Source organism: Vulpes lagopus, chromosome 7 (assembly GCF_018345385.1).
Source record: "Vulpes lagopus strain Blue_001 chromosome 7, ASM1834538v1, whole genome shotgun sequence".
NCBI classification, from domain to species: domain Eukaryota; kingdom Metazoa; phylum Chordata; class Mammalia; order Carnivora; family Canidae; genus Vulpes; species Vulpes lagopus.
Window position 1 is genome coordinate 20993474 of NC_054830.1, and position 17869 is coordinate 21011342.

A 17869-nucleotide genomic window follows, 5' to 3' on the forward strand; every position below is an offset into this window, starting at 1 on the left:
TGAAGAATAGAAGGTAGAAGAGGCTCTGTTCTGAATTTGATTTCCCAGGGTCATCCTCCTGATTCCCCATCCAACATGAAACACTGAAGACACTGTCACTTTTTGTTTCTCTTAGTTTATCACCAAGTTTTAGAGGAACCTCCATAGCCCTTCTGGATCTGATCTTTCAATTTTTCATGCCACGGTGTTAGTCCTCACCTTCATACTTTGTGGCTGACCATGTTGTCAAATGTCCTTAACATTCTACTTCCTTTGAAGCTGTTATTTATTATATGTATTCACATTTGCATATTTACACATAAAATTCCCATTTATAATTACAGCTAACACTTCTCCCACGTGCCCAGGGGCTATGCTAAGTAAGCACTATATGTATACCCTCATTTAATCCTCAAACTCTATGAACCAGATACACCGACTATCCCAGTTTTGCAGCTGGAAAACTGGAAGATTAGTGGGGTCAAGCAAATATCTAAGGTCATAAAGTGAGCAATCAGAACTAAGACTTGAATCAGCTGCTAATCACTAGGCTGCTTTCGTGATGTCCTTCCCTTTCCCAAAGGTGGGCACTTATCGTGGGCCCCTCTACCCGTTCACAGGCTCCCAGGTCTCCCAGGATTTAACTCCTTCCCTGGTCCTAGAGTTTCAGTGGTGTCTGCTGTTAGGCTAAAACCCAAAGTTTCTTTCCTTCACAAGGCTTGCTACATTCACTGCATCTTCAAGTCTTCAAGGAGTAAAACCTTCTACTAAGTAAAACCTTTTAATAAATAATAAACCTTTCCTAATGATTTTCCCAGACTAGTAGCATCAGACTAAAAACAAAATAAAATCTACCAAGTCCTGATGTCAAAGATAACTACTTCCAGAAAATAATCAGTTACATTTATTGAGTACTAACTGCACCCAGGCCCAGTTCTAAGGGCTTGAAACACATCAATCACCCAGGTACTCTCAACAATCTTATGTAGGTATGCTTATTGACTCTTTTTCAGATCACAGAACTAATCAGAATAACTAGGATTTGGACTTGGGCAATTAGGTTCTAGAGCTTGGGGTTGTAATACTACTCCACAATGTCCCACATTTCTATTTCTACTACTGCCCAGAGTTAGTGCCATACACACTATGAAGGATGTAAAAGAAATAGAACCCATGTTTTTTTCTTAAATTTATGATCTAAGAAAATTTTTCTTAAGGAAAATTTAGGAGGTAGATAATGATAACATAGTAATTTTGTAGAGTGGACTGCATATGGGAGCAACATGTAGATAACTTTAGAACATCTAACTTGCAAAGAAAAGCATGATAGAGAAATCATATTTCCGAGCTATCCGGGCAATCGTGTATGTAGTTCTATAGAACCACACAACTGAGTACCTTGTGCAATTATTCTATGACATTGCTCCCACATACTTTTATGTGTTTTCAACCTGCCTCTCTCTTCCTGGCCAGTAAGTTCCTGGCATGTAGAGGTGATGCCTAAACATTCTCCTTTATAGCCTCTAAGAGTAGAGTCTGGTGTTCTGCAAGCAATTGACACTCCATGAATGCCAGAAGGCTAAAGTGAAAATAAAAGCACCACACAACGATGGCTAGGGCTATAACACGGCAACTCAAAAGCTGTTTTTAAAATCGTAAGTGACATGCAAAAGAATGGATGCTTTCAAAGAAATAAAACGTGGGCAAGATCAGAGACTGATAAAATGTATTCATGCTTGAAAAGCACTAACCCAATGCATAGGCACCAACACAGGCTGACATCACCTGGACCATCAACTTCGGTTTTGATCCTTCTACCACCCCTCAATGTGTAAAAGATATCCCTGAAAAGGAATCAGCGTCTGCCAGCCTCTGGACACTGGCAACGCCACCATATTCTCAGCCTCCACCTACTGCCACACAAGCACAATCACAATGATTTGTGAGAGGGCTTGTGGCCACTGGCAAAGTTAGCAACAAATTAAGGCTTTAGAAAGTATCGAGGTGAACTAATTCTGAATTTACTCTACCAACTATACTTCTAACTATACTGCTTTCTTTATTTGTAAGAAAATACAAACTGTTATTTCATGCTTAAGACTTCACTTTTAGTCTAATCAGTACTGACCATGCCACAGAAGTTATACTTTAAAAAATGTTTATGCATAAAAAAGGACTGCACACCTGGAGAGCCTCCTGAGACCCAACATCTCACTGTCAAGAGTGTTCCTGGGAAAGCAGAAACAAACATTACATGTGAAGAGAAACAAAACAGGCAATATCGGAGGGTCATGTATAAACCAAATATGGTTGAGAAAAAAGAGGCTTATTCGACCCAAAGGATAAAAGGTATTAAGAATATTTGGAACATTTTAACATGGAAGACAGCAGGTAGATTTTTGGGCAAAGGGATGGGGGAAAAGAATGCACTCCCAGAATGAAGAGAACATACATCAATTTTCCCCACACTCTTAGATATTAAAAAAAATAAGGCAAAGATAGAATCATACACAGTATTTAGGAGTCAAGGGTACTTGGGGAACCTGGCCCTGACTTCTCTGGACAAGCTAAACTTAACCTACTAGGCAGCTGTGTTTGCCTGAATTCCAGAAAAGTCTATTTCTCATTAGCAAAACCTCTTAATGTAACGAGCTACCTTCTAAAAGGCTCGTTATGTTTCTTCCTTTGCCACAAAATTCAAAGTATAGCACTTGCTTCTCTCAACCTCTTAATGTCAACTCATGCCTGTATTTCAAAACCAGGTATGTTCTTTTATTACTCTAGCAATGATTTGTATTTGTTCTTCTTATTTGTGTTTTTCACTTTATTATTAAAAACACTTCCTAGGAAACCTGTTCACAGAGATGTTTTATCTAAAGTGGGATTTTATGATTTCAACAACATAATGCTTAATTTTCTTTTTGCGGGAGGTTCGAGTAATAACTTTCCTTTGATCTACTTGGATTGTCCCACCAACTACAAGCCACAGAGACAGAGAGGTCATTTTTAAGGATCTGGCCTGGGCTAATGCTTCCTCAGAACTATTTTAATGCTCAACTAGTTTCAAATCTCTCTTTCCATTCAGTGTTGGCACTAACTGTACCATCACTTTTGCCTGCATTACCTTCTTTTGCCTTAGAAGTTTTTATCTTTGATGGGTGACTGATCTGGAAAACACAGGTGATGCTGTAGTAGAGTTATATAATTACACTCAAAGATGTCCTTGATTTGATGTCTCTGATCTGGTTTCACATTTTTCCTCCGTTGTCCCTGGTATAACAAGGAATTAAGAACTTGGAAGGATGAAATTCATAGGCTAGTAATGGAGGAGACTCACATCTTAGGGTACACCAGTCAATTTAGTTACCATGGCATAGCACAGCAGTTACTCTCAAAGCTAAAAAAATTTTCCCAAATGCTATTTATAAAAGGAAAAGATAGGACAGCTTCTCTTTTATAAACCACTTTTTAAAATCATCTGATCTCAGTGGATCTATTAATGCATGAACAAAACAGTGTCAACAGTTACTAGTGACTTCTTCATTCGACTCTGAATCTGCCCCCGTTATTAGTGATTTGCTTATTTTTTGTTTAAAATGTCCTCCCTGCAGTGAGTGCTGCTACAAAGATGGTGAGACAGTTAAGGCTGAGGGAGAATATGATGTTCCACAAAGATCGAGCCAGAGAAACTCTGTGTAGGAGGCGTAGACAAAAGAGATGTTCTTGCAGGATATTCTTTATAGAAGTCCAGCTTCAGAGTCTCACAATGAGGTGCCCCTTTTATACAACCCGTCAGAGAAAGGAAGGGTGAGGGAAGTTTGGAGAAAGATTAGAAAGATAGAAAAACCAAACATCTAGTTCAGCTTTTATGAACTACAAGAAGTTATGACTTGGTAGTTTATAATCTGACATCCTTAAAATGGCAAATAAAGATCAGATTAATAAGGAAAAACAAGGACGTAGGAGTATCAGTGACTTACTTCACTGCAGTGATAGTACTGAATTTTTGAAATTCACCATGTATAAATTACCTAAATCAGATTTAAGTGGCACTCCTGCAATGCCACATTAAAGCAAAATAGCCCAGACAGCCAACAGAGTAATGTGCTTTGCTGAGCCACAGAAGTAGTTCTCACTTTTATCCAAGAGGTCTATAGCCACTGCAGCACTGAGAGCAATGGCAGTGCTGATCATACAATTCCCAAATGAATTTTAAAAGATCTGTTAGCAAATAATTAGAGCTTATAAAAGAATTCATACCTGAAAGCTTAAAAACACACTTTTCTGTACTTATCAAAAACTAAATACTAGAAACAGAGATGTCTCCAGCTATGAAAAGAGTATATACCTTTTTCTTTTGGCACTACCAGCATCAGAGGTGGCTGAAGAAATCATGCTGTCTCCATCCTCAATGTCATCTCTTCTGGCAAGCTCCTTCTTCTTTGCCTGAAACAGAGCAGACCCTGAGAATCAAGCTCACCCTGCTGAATGCTCCTAGAATTTATGAATGTTAAATAGCTAGACATAACAGATTCTCTTAGAAAAATGCAACTACATGTTGATGCACATAATTAAAGAGTCAGTAAACATTTTCAATAACCCAGTTTAACAAAAGCCTGCATGACCTACATAAAATGAGATTAAAAACTGGATTCAGGGGGTTTAGGAATCAACACTATCTAAACTGCAAGACTACAAAAGCCTCAACTTTGTTAAAAGCGTTGAGGCAAGCTGTAGGGGTATCCTGCCATTTTTAGGTGAAACCAACTCAAAGGTAGTCTCTGGAAGTAGTACCCTTCTCTTAAGAAGTACCCTGGATTCTTAAACAATGGTGTAGCTTAGAAGAAAGTTTAATGTGAGAAGTGAAAGAAGATCTACTTTCAACACATGCATTTTTAAAAACCTCCTGCCAAACAGCTCAAAGTGCAACCACTGCAGACTTAGGGAATACATGCATAGTGCTGAAAGAAATTACGGGAAATGCGCAGCACTGATGCCAGGATGGACTCCACAAAATGAAGACTATAGGATCTAAAATCACTTTTGTTGCTTCTTTGCTCTGAGATTCTCTTTCCAGAAAGATTCCAACCAAAACTGACAAAGAGATATAATTTGTATTTCATATCTATGCCTTTCTTCAAAACCCCTAGATGGCCCATGGCTTCGTGTGCCCACTAAGATGTGCGCTCAGAAAGGATCTGATCAATTCATGAACACTGTACAATGACTAGTCAGTTTTAAGATGTCCTTTCTTCTAGGACCAATCCTATCTTAACAGAGACAAAGTCTAGAACCAAAGAAATGAAATCTAAATGACAACAGTATTGTCTGTGTTTGGAGGGAAACTTCCTGAGGACCCTAAAATTACTTCCCAGGCACAAATCCCTGCTCCTTCCACTCACAAAGCTAACCCAGTCTGAACTATTTCTACTTTACACGGCCCTGACAACTCTAAAAAAAAAAACTCAGCAGTACTTATGGCTGAAATAAATGATGTGATATTACTGGGAGAAATCATACATCTTAAAAGCATATGCCCAAAGTTTGTAAAATTATTTTTTTAAAGATTTTATTCATGAGAGTGTAAAATTATTTCAATTATACACACCACAGCTAAGCAAATCCAAGGAATCATACCTGCATGACTTGCTGCAATTTTAGAACTCGCTTGTAGATGGCTGAATTGGGAACATTATAGCGTTTGGCATTCTCAAACATTAAATTCAGATCACACTCCAAATGATCTAAAGTTTCATATTCTTGGTTCTTTAGCTTTGTTCTGTGAAAGACAAACACATGGCTACAATTTACCATTATGAAAAAGATGAAACACTCTTACTGAAAAGCCCAGTACAAAAATGCTAATAAGCACTAGCTGGCCTCTTTACTAACGATACTGGTGAGAGGCCTAGAAGGGGCACCTCCAAGATAGAAAGGAGGCAAAAGCACCATTGTATTTTGGCAGTATGACAGTCTACCTGAAAATCAAGAAGAACAAAACACCATAACAAGTAATAAGAGGACACCTATGTGCCAAGGTGGTCAAGTACAAAGCAAATATACTAGTAAAAGTCCTAACAGAAAACCCCTATTAGTGGCTAACATGCAAACCCTAGGAAAAGACAAAAATCAGGGAGGTTTTAAGCTACCATAATGAAGAACCATGGTGATCCAGTCACTTGTGAAAATAAGTGGCCATTCCAGCTCATGTTAAAGAAAAGGGAATGTACTCACAAAATCATGAAAGGGGATATATAAGAGATCTTAAGATGGTAAACGAGAGGCAGATATGTCAGAGTCCGTTCACTACTTTTCTTCCAATACAAACATTTGTAACTAATTATGATGGCTTAAAATTGAAGTTACTTTACTTAAAAGTCTAAGAATTATGATGTCTTTCAGACACTATGGTTATTGCAAATACCACCTCTCATAAACTTCTTTATACACTTTAAAGATATTATTGTTATTGTTATTATTATTAATATTATTAGACAGAGCATGAGCAGGAGGGGCAGAGACAGAGAATCTCAAGCAGACTCTGCACTGAGTGCAGAACTTAACATGTGGCTCAATCCTAAGACCATCACTACGTCAGCCAAAATAAGAGTTGGATGCTTAACTGACTATGCCTCCCAGGTGTCCCTACATTATTTTTTTTAAGATTTCTTTTTTGATTTGAGAGAAAGAGAGAATGCATGCAAGTGCACACAGGGGGAAACGGGCAGAGGGAGAGAGAAAGACTCTCAAAGCAGACTCCCTGCTAATTGACTCATGGCTCGATCCCACAACATTGAGATTATGCCCTGAGCAAAATCAAGAGTTGGATGCCTCACCAACTGAGCCACCTAGGCACCCCATGTCCCTTATACATTTTACACAAAATGAAGAATCACAGTTTGCTCTAACTCTGTATGCACATAGGATAGACTTTTAAATCTTTTGACTGAAGCATTTGCACATTATATGCAGATACCATGTAGTGCTCAAAAGATACAAATGTTAGAGAACACCTCTGGGGTGAAGCAAACCATAAACTCAGCTCTTGGTAACAGCCTACATAGCTAGCACCCAGAATTTAAGTTACTGGCCTCAGACTTATTCCTGCCAACTCTAAGGATAATGTGCTGAATATTCTCAATACCCACAAAGAACAGATGTGGAACTCAAACTTGTAAATGACAATCTATAATAAATCTGCAGATATTTAACAACTGATGTTCATCAAGGATAGTGGGGGGCAGGACAGGCACAATGGGAAATAAAAGATGGGGATGAGAAGCCCCAGCATGGTGGAAGGTGGCATATGGAGCCACACTGTCTAGCTCCTGCCCACTCTTTCATTTTTTTGCCTTTTAAAAAAATGATTTATTTATCTTAGAAAAAGAGATGAGCATGTGTGTGTGTATGGGAGGGGGGTGGGCAAAGGGAGAGAGAATCTTAAGCAGACTCTGAGCATGGAGCCCAAGGCAGGACTCTATCCCAGGACCTGGAGATCACAACCTGAGCTGAAACCAAGAGTCAGATAGTTACCGACTGCACCATCCAGGCACCCCTGTTTTTACTGCTTTTGATGACACTCAACTATCATCCTTCTGTCAACAAATCTTAAGATTTTAGCCAACCTTATTTTCTAGAATCCAGCAAGTGTAAGAATTTTATTCCTACTATTTGGGAGGTTAGTTATTTGTCCTAGTAAATACAAGCTTACTCTGATTTTGCCAAGTTAAGATATATTTTTTACCTGGTTGCCTCTATTTGGGTATACTGTAGAATCTAACCAGCACTGTGAGAGTTAAAATATTACTTATTTCCTATTATTTTTTAACGACGATGTGGTGGTTTCAATATTCTGTCTGAATTCTGATTGTTCATCTTTCTTTCTTTCTTTCTTTCATTCATTCATTCATTCATTCAAAATACACTACGTGCCCAATGTGGGGCTTGAACTCATGACTTTGGGATCAAATGTGGCATGCTCTACTGACTCAGCCAGCCAGGCTACCCCCAATGATTGTTTTAACATTTTCTAAGCAGAAAAGGGAAACCAAGGATGAACCATCTTACAGGTATTATTTCAGCTAATGAAAATGAATTCTCTAACAGCTGCCTATACTTATTCTGGAGGCTCAACTACAGACACAAAATTTAAATATAATTAAATTGCTGCAATTAAAATATCAATAAAAAGTATAAGTAGAAAGATTTTTGTGCTTTCCTTCCCTAGTTATAAGAAAATGAACAGTTAAATTTTGAGCTGCATGACTTTTTATAGTCTATAATCTGACAAACAAAATGCTTAGCTGGAATACCTTTTATTTGCCTTGACTCTATTATAGTACAAAGAATATCCTTTGTATTAAATCAAATTTATTTCTCAGTTTTCATTTAGAAGTGATATTCAAGATATACTCTAGACACGTGAAAATATTTTTACCTTTAATATCTGTATGCATTTTAGCAAGGAGATATATGTGCAGGTTCAACCACAAGAAAATGGATTTTTATTAAGTAACATAGAAGGCACCTTACCTGATCTGTTGTAGGGATATGGGCATTTTAATTTGCTGATAATAATCAGGGTATTTTTTCTTTGAAGGTAAATGGAAAAAAGGTTCAGCTATTAGCTGCCCTTGATTATTCCGACAACTCCTAACTGTGTCATAAAGCTGATAAAAAGGGTTTGAAACATCCATAAATGAAGTAATACTTTCTGCTTCCGACTCTCCTTCTTCATAACGTGCAGCTAAAAAAAAAAAAAAAAAGAAAAGTATTTATAAGGGGAAGAACCATACTTTAAAGTTCTTTTAACGACCTTCCAGAGTAAGCTATCAATGTTTGAGTTTATGTTATTTTTTTTCAAAAAGACTTTATTTATTTGAGAGAGTCTGAAAGAGAATGAATGGGGAGACAGAGAGGGAGAAGCAGGATCCCGGAGCACAGAGCCTATCATGGGGCTCAATCCTAGGACTCCAGGATCATAACCTGAGCTGAAGGCAGACACTTAACTCACTGAGCCACCCAGGTGCCCTGAGAATACTTATTTTAAAAGAATAGTTTCCAGCCCTCAATAAAAGATGCTGTTAGTAATGCTTAATATAATTATATATTTACTTAGAGAAATGTTACATAGAAACAGAATACAGTGTCAATAGAAAATGTTATACTGTTTTTAAATAGTTACAAAATAGTTTCTCTTTTTAAATAGGCCTTCTGTGTTTGGACAGGAGCAAGAGCGATACAGATCTCAGAACTAAAGCTGCTGCATGTAGTTTAAGGTAGTATAAACGTTTGTTGATATTGGTAGATCTGGTTTTGCTTTAAGTCTCTGATTTTGCCCCACTAATCTATAGCATCCCTTAAGAAGGAGGTCTTCCCTTATAGAGGGAATTTTTAGGTAGAAGCTAATCATAAAAACACCAAACCAACAAAATGTAATCAGTTTTATAGAAAAATAAAATATATTCTTCATTTCCATAAGTTCTTCAACAATGTACAAGGACCATAATTTAGGTTTTTCTTGATGGATCTGTATAATCAAAATCACTACTGCTTCCAAGTAAGAATGACAATCATTTAGTTAATAGCGTCAAGAGATGGACAGGCATCAGTCTCAGGAGACCTGAGAGACAATTTTGATCTAGTCATGGAGCTAGAAGCAAAGAGAGATCTGGAACAGGTTTTCTCTGACCCTACTACAGGTGATCTTCTCCATAAAGAGCTTGCATATATTTAGTTGAATTTATGCCGATATATTTTGTTGCTACTGTACACTATGTCTTTTAAAAAACTGCATTTTCTTTTTGTGGTTGATCCCAGACATGAAATAGATTTTTGTATAATGATCTTATACCTAGCATCTTATTGTTATTAATTCCGATAATTTACCTGTAGAGTCTTTTGAGTAAAAAACTCAAAACAATCTTTCAACTGCAATCCTTATAAATCTTCTTTTCTGATTCTTACTCCCTCACTGTCAGCTGAGTAGTACTTTGACCAAAAGAGGTAACAACATTTTTACTTATGGTAAAAGGAATGCTGCAAGTATTTCTCCACTAAAAACAAGTGCTCTTTATCAAGTTAAGAAAGATCCCCTTCTATTCCTGATTTGTCAAATTTTTTATCATGAATGGGAATTGAAGCACTTATTAAATGCATCTGTTGAGCCAATAACATGGTTTTACTCCTTTAATGTAGTGAATGATACTTTTACGTCTTCTAATGCTGAAGTGACCTAGTATTCCTGGAGTAAGCCAACTGTGTTATCATGCATTATCTTTTATATATACTATTAGATATAATGTGCTTATTTTTGTTGAATTTTGGACATCTAGGTTCTATCATTTTTATAGAATGAACTAGGGAAGTCTTTTTCTATTCTCTGCAGGAGTTTGTATATAATTCTGTTCCTTGAATGTTTGGCCTGGTGTTAGCTACAGGGAAAGATTTGTAACTAAGAATTTCTTCAATAGTGATATGACTAATCATCCTTCTTTTTTTTTTTTTTTTTTTAAGATTTTATTTATGAGAAACACACACACAGAGAGAGAGAGAGAGAGCGCAAGCGCGCACAGACACAGGGAGAAGCAGGTTCCATGCAGGGAGCCTGATGTGGGACTCGATCTTGGGTCTCCAGGATCACAACCCGGGCTGAAGGTTTACCGCTGAGCCAACAGGGCTGCCCATCCTTTTTATTCTTGAATCAGTTGTAGGCATTTATTACTTTCTAGGAATTTGTCCATTTAGTTCAAATTTGTGTAAGCTTCATACATTCTCCTTAATCTGTATGCTCCCTTCCCCCTAATGTGTTTTATTTGTGCCTTCTGTTTCTTTCTTGGTAACAGATTTGCCTATTAAGTTTTTTAACAGAAAAAATCTGACTTTACTGATCTTTTCTACTATAGTTTTTCTAAAAAATTCATTTCTGCTCTTAGCTTTCTTACCTTTTCTTCTAATGTCTCCCCTTTTATTCTCTTACTATTTTATTTATTTATGTTGGATGCTAATTAGTTCACTGACTTCCAGATGCTTTTCTAAATAGACACATTCAGACCTGTAACTTTCCCTATAAAGCACTGCTTTAGCTGCATCACCACTGTTTTGATATATATTATTTTCATTATTGCTATTATTCAATCATAGGTAATTTTCTATTATAATTTTTCTTTTTTAAAAAGAAAAGCCCAAAGATTTGGAGACTTTCCTGAGTAAGTTTTTAACTTTTATCTTTTCAACATTAGGTGCTTATCTCAGCTGCATTATGGTCAGAAATATGGCCTTTAAAATACCAAACTTTCAAAGTGGCTGAAATTTGTTTCATGACTAAGTACATGAGGATCAGGGAAGAACATGTATTTTCTAATCGCTAATCTTATTGTGTTAGCTGAATAACAGCACCCCCAATATATCCATGTCCTAATCCACAAAACCTGTGAATATTACCTTATATGGCAAAAGAGACTCTGCAGATAACTCGGAAGACTATCCTGGATTAAACTCTGGGCACTAAATGTAACTGCAAGGGTCCTTGTAAGAGGCAGGCAAGGTCAGAGGAGAAAGGAGTAGGGAATGAGAGATACAGAGACTGGGAGTGCTACACTGTGAATACAGAGGAAGTAGCCATGAGCCAAGGTATACAGATAGCTTCTAGAAACTAGAAAAGGAGAGGAAATATTTTACTCCCTAGAGCCTTCAGAGGAACACTGACCTGCCAACTTGTTTTTAGATTTCTGACTTCCAGAATCAGAGAATAAATTTGTGTTGTTTTAAGCCACTAAGCTTGTGGTAATTTGTTTTAGCAGCAACAGGAAACAAATACACTTGTGAGAAATACACTTTGTGTACTCAAATCATCTCTGTCTTCACTGGTTTTCTGGCTGCTTATCCAGCAATTGAGAGCAGTGAACCCCCACTTTAGGGCAATATTTTCACATTCTCTGTCACCTTCTATCTGCCTGTTTTACATATTTTGAGCTTTTTATTAATTTACCTTCCTGATGAAATAACTCTTTTAGCATTATGAGGTGAATCTTTTTTATCCTTGGCAATGCTTTTGTTTGAACGTCTATTTTATGAGAAGTCAATATAACTATCCTTTGGGTTATTATCTCATATATCTTTTTCCATCCTTTTCCATTAAACTTTCCTGTATTTTTTACATTTCAGATGTGTCTCATGTAACCACATACAACCTGATTTCTAAAAAAAATCTAATCTGAAACTGTCATAATTGGCAAATTTGGGTCATTAACACTGATGTGATTTCTGATATAATCTTTGGAGTTTTTCTCATCTTATGTTTTCCATTTATCCCACTTTCTTTATGACTTGTCTTATTTTATTTTTGTGGGGGAAAACTGAAATGTTTATCTGTTTTTCTCATTCTATCCCCCACCCCATTTCTGTTCTTAGAGTGACTGTAAGTGGGCGCTCTTCTCTACCCACCCTACCGCCCTGCCCAGGCTGCATATTGTTGTGGTTCGTCTCTAAAAACAAACCACCTCAAGAAGCGAGCCCACACTTTGCAAATTCTTATGCCTTCTTTCCATGGGCTCTTTCTTGTTGCTCCAAGATCATCAATTATCCTTTCTTTGCTATTTTCACTGTACCTACCCTAAGTTGTTTCTAGCAGCAGGAAGTAGAAAACCAAACAGATCAGAATCTTGACTAAATCAAGGATAAGCAGATTGTGAAGAGCAGCCTGAACCATCTACTACATTCAAAGCTAATTGACATTACGCCTGGATGACTCAGTGGTTGGGTGTCTGCCTTGAGCTCAGGGCATAATCCGGGATACAGTCCCACATCAGGCTCCCTGCAAGGAGCCTCTTCTCCCCCTCTATGTCTCTGCCTCTCTCAAATAAATAGTTAAAAAAAAAAAAAAAAAAAAAAAAGCTAATTGACCTCTACTTTGTTTTAATGAGGTTACAAAATAAGAACTCTCTTGTGACAAAGGTACTATTAAAAAAAAAAAAAATAAATATTTTTTAGAATTTTGTAAATGGTTGGTTTTCCTTCAATTTGTTATGCTACAAAGATTAATGAAGTAACCAAACGTTAGAAGGAAATCTAAATATAACGTGTGTCACTTTTATAACCAGCGAACAACAAAGCTAATAAAAACAAATTTTCCTTCACTTTTTGATAACCCCAGATCTAAGTTAAAAAAATTCTGTAGATGAGTGTCAAAAAATTAAATTCACACTCTAGTAAGTAGTCTACAGTAATTATGAAACTTCTATAGAAGATTTAGTAGAAAATAAGACACAGGGGAAAAATCTGTCCTCATAGTTGACTATAAAATCAGAAGATATGCCAGAATAATTTCACGAAACAAATTTTATCTGTACATATTAAAAAAGTATCTGTAGTAAAATAAAGAACATTATAACACACTGAAGAGAAGGACAATGAAATCAAACTTATCTCTACAGTTGTTATTGGCTATTTAACAGAACATACTTTTACATGGATTTTACTGCCTAATGCCTTTACTTGGACTTGTTTAAATGACAACTGACTATGCTGCTCTAACTGTAATTTACACCTATCTTAAAATCAGAAGCTCTAGCCAAGATGTTATATCCTACTGAAAATATAAGCCAGTGGCCTAGAAATCTAAGATGGTGTGAATGTTTCCCTTGGGTTTCCCAATGGCATCACGAGTACTCACTCACTATATATTATTATACACTTGAGGGGATCCCTGGGTGGCGCAGCGGTTTGGCGCCTGCCTTTGGACCAGGGCGCGATCCTGGAGACCCGGGATCGAATCCCACATCGGGCTCCCGGTGCATGGAGCCCGCTTCTCCCTCTGCCTGTGTCTCTGCCTCTCTCTCTCTCTCTCTGTGACTATCATAAATAAATAAAAATTAAAAAAAAAAAAAAAGAAAAAGATTTATTATACACTTGAAACCAGAATCTGCTAAAGCTAGCAAACCAACATTTTTATAGAAGTATTTATTTACTTAGTTACAAGTTGTAACACAAAATAAATGTTTGAGAAGTTTGCCAACCAAAGAGTGCAGTCAAAATGAAACAAAACAGCATGTATTCCAAAAACTGACAAACTCTCAGCCAGATCAAAGTTACTGTAATTTTCCTTCACCAGAAGGATCTGAGAAGGCATTAACTAGTTAGGACCTAATGCCTACCAGCTAAAGCAGCATCCTCTTCACTTTCTGAGCCATATTGAAGTGCCATGGTAATTGCTGACAAACGACCCCCTTGGACTGTTCTTTTATTACTACAAAGAAAAACAAGCCATCAGAAGACAGGGAAAGATGTTATAATTGTTTGGTTACTTTACAGAAAATAGGAACTGTTAACAAAGCATTCACATCAAAGAAAAGGAATTTTTATTCAGCTGTTTGCTCAGTTTATCTTTGTACTTTTTATAGTTCCCAAAACTAATCCCTTAGCCAAGAAGACCATTTTTTTTTCTTCCAGAAAAGAGTGGTGTAGAAAGTCTAAAGTAGGCTACTTGCAATTCTATGTTACTTAAATGAAGCACCACTAGTTATTTTATAAAAAAATAAAGATACATTCATCATTACTGGTTAACTCTCTTCTAAGATGTCCTTATGAGTACAAATTCTATTTTGAATACAAAATCATTTGGCATTTTATCACAATTTATTTTACTGGAAATATTAAACACTACCTGACAATAACTTCTGCTTAAGCATTTTCCAGAATTGAGGTCAGGCTGACTATAGCACCTCAACCTTTTAAATAAGATATTTGATAACAATTCTCATAATAACCCAATTATACCCCAAAGAATTACTTCATGATAGCCATCAGGCAAACACTAGTAAGCCTAGCCTCATAAACACGGTCAATTCTCAGACTGAACACATTCATTCTCTCACCGGTAATACTTGCTAGTGGGATTTCTCTCTTCACCAAGGCTGCCTTTACTGTGCGAAGGACCTGTCAACCTGGCTGCAGCCAAATTTGATGGCGTCCTATCCAGAGATAATATTAAAAAAACAAACAAACAAACAAACAAACAACATTGACAGCTGAAATCAGAATGCTGGGTAAACAAAAAAGAAGGAACTATTTTTGTTGTTGTTGTTTCTAAGTAGAAATGATAAAATATTTCTGAGCCTCTATTGTACAGCAGCCTATGCTCCAAATCTTGAGGACTCTGAAGAGGAGAATGGATAAGGGCTGGTCCTAGAGAGCTTACAGTTCCTACAGTGACCAAGGATCTGATAATGAAGCAATTGTCAGGGTCAGAAGAAAGCTTCCAAAGCAGCTACTCCAGTTTTCATTTCCAGAAGGAAGAAATGGAATCTTAGAAGTAAAACTTGTTCAAAGTCCTAGTCCTCGGACAAGGAAGAGCCAGGATGAGACTTTAGATCTACTGACATCCGGCTTAATGCTCTTGCTGCTGATATAAAATATATACTATTATACATTATACACAAATACCACATTACATATGTTTATCATAGATAACATATATTCATATGCATATATGTTACATATAAATATATCCATATATATAGCAATAAAAGTAGATAATGGTGTTTAGTCTAAAAAATTGTTTTTATTTTTATTTTATTTTTTAAAGATTTTACTTATTTATTCATGAGACACACAGAGAGAGAGAGAAAGAGTGAGAGAGAGAGAGGCAAGACACAGGGAAAGGGAGAAGCAGGCTCCATGCAGGGAGCCTGATGTGGGACTTGATCCCAGGTCTCCAGGATCAGGCCCTGGGCTGAAGACAGCGCTAAACCACTGAGCCACCCAGGCTGCCCTCAAAAATTGTTTTTAAATAAAGCATTTCAGCTGCAATGAAGGAGCTGGGTAAGAGTTATATTTATTCTCTTCAGAATCACATTATCAGGTGTAAAAATAATTTTCAAATGCAACCTACATCTTGTTTTCCACTGCAATAATTCTACTAGCTAGAAAATTTGGCAAATAATAAAGGCACAAAGATTTTAGATATTTTAAAAACATACCTCATTCGAAGGCTTGACTTGGTCATTTCATGATGTTCAATTTCTGCCTTTTTCATATAAAATATTTTTTTAATAGAATTTGCATCCTGTCAAGATAAAATTACTTGGTTTAGGAAAAAAAGGACAATTTAAAATGCCCTCAGTCATGCACTGGACACTTTCTATGGCATTCTCCCACTTGGAGTAGGTTTTCATTTAATATCCACAAAGCTGCATCTTCTAATCTTCCCACAACCTTTGAAAACATTATCACAATTATATATAAGTTAAAAAGCCTCCTAGCTCTTTCACAATTAGTCAAGTAATGCACAAAGATCTAACAGTGAATAAGGAAAAATGGATGAAAGTACCATGAACTTTATCTGTGTCCACCGACCTAAAAGTTGATACAAAGATGCATTTCTAAGAGTAAAGACTATGCACACAAATTTAGGATGAATGTCTTGCTTAAATCAATAGCATACTAATATATCAAATCTAGTTTCCCTTCTCTCTAAAATTTATTTTAGGGAAAACAATCAGACCAAAAAGTACAATCTTAATTGCATCAACAAACTACTGGTACTCTACTATTAGTGTCCTATCAAGGACTAAGAATATAAGAACTTCAGAGTTCATTTCTAGCTTTTACCTGAAGTTTCTTAAATGATGAAAGTTTATTAAAAGGTGAAAGATAAATTAATGACCAAAAATAAGTATATTTGAGTCAGCATTCTGAAAGTCTAAATGATTTTACTCCCAAAAGGTTTTCTCAGAATCCTCTGCTAAATTCCCAATTACATATTATTAAATCAAGAAATGTCTATAAGCAACTGTGTCACAGGACTACAAAATTTCTAGGAGAGAACTGCAAAGCAATGAAATAGTCATTTTACATTGTGTGTTAACACTCCAGAAATTGCTTTTTACATTTATAAAGTTTAAAGCAGAGATTAAATCAATATTAAACTAAAAAGTAGATAAAAAACAAACCTTACATCTGGCACAAAGGTAGACATATCAATGAATGGAAGAGAACTGAGATTTCAGAAATAAATCCATACACCTATAGTCAACTGATTTTCAACAAGAGCGTCAACACAATTCAATGGGGAAGAAAACAGACTTTTGAATATAAGGTGCTGGGACAAATGAATATCCTATGTGGAAGATGAGATACCTCACACCTACCTCATGTATACAAAAATAAATTCAAAATGGTTACACTTGGATTTAAGGGCTGAAACTAATAAATTCTTAGAAGAAAACACAGGTATAAATCTTTGTGGCCTTGGATTAAGCAATGCTTTCTTATATAAGCACAAAAGTAAAAGTAAAAGCTTTTTACAAAAGTAAAAGTACAAGCAATCAAAGAAAACAAACTGTACTTAACAAAATTAAAAACTTTGTGTCAAAGGATGACACTATTACAAAAGTGAAAACAATCCAAAGAATAGGAGAAAATATTTTAAATCATATATCTACTTTAATGTCCAGACTATATAAAGAAATCTAACAATTCAATAAAAAAACAGGTAACCCAATTAAAAAATGGGGTAAGGATCTGAATAAAAATGGGTAAGGATCTGAATAAAAATGTTTTCTTTTTTTTTTTTAATGTTTTCAAAGAAGATACATGAATGGCCAATATACACCAAAAAATGTTCAATATCACTAATTAATCATCAGGGAAATGCTATTCGAAACACAGTGAGATATAAGGATAGCTATCATAAAAATAAAAATGAAAAACAAGTGTTAGTGAGAATGTGGAGAAATTATACTTGCCCACTGCTAGTGCAAATGTGAAATGGCGCAGTTGCTATGGAAAACAATTTGGTGGTTCCTCAAAAAAGTTAAATATATAGTTACCATGTGGATCAGCAATTCCATTCCTAAGTATAAAGCCAAGAAAATACTAAGTCCACATAAAA

At 36.1% G+C, this 17869-nt stretch overlaps 1 protein-coding gene across 34 annotated transcripts in view; it reads right to left on the reverse strand.

Moving 5' to 3' along the window:
* PBRM1 (polybromo 1) overlaps positions 1 to 17869 on the reverse strand; it is a 119866-nt gene that overhangs the window by 66229 nt on the left and 35768 nt on the right. For 25 of the 34 annotated variants that reach the window (XM_041763818.1, XM_041763803.1, XM_041763819.1 and 22 more), the window contains 7 exons: positions 15957 to 16042; positions 14853 to 14948; positions 14133 to 14224; positions 8512 to 8725; positions 5617 to 5758; positions 4328 to 4425; positions 2164 to 2208 (listed from right to left, as the gene is read on the reverse strand). In XM_041763818.1, the coding sequence (XP_041619752.1) occupies positions 2164 to 2208; positions 4328 to 4425; positions 5617 to 5758; positions 8512 to 8725; positions 14133 to 14224; positions 14853 to 14948; positions 15957 to 16042 (773 nt within the window). The remainder of the gene's footprint in view (positions 1 to 2163; positions 2209 to 4327; positions 4426 to 5616; positions 5759 to 8511; positions 8726 to 14132; positions 14225 to 14852; positions 14949 to 15956; positions 16043 to 17869) is intronic. The other 9 variants (XM_041763835.1, XM_041763834.1, XM_041763827.1 and 6 more) reach the window with 1 other exon arrangement.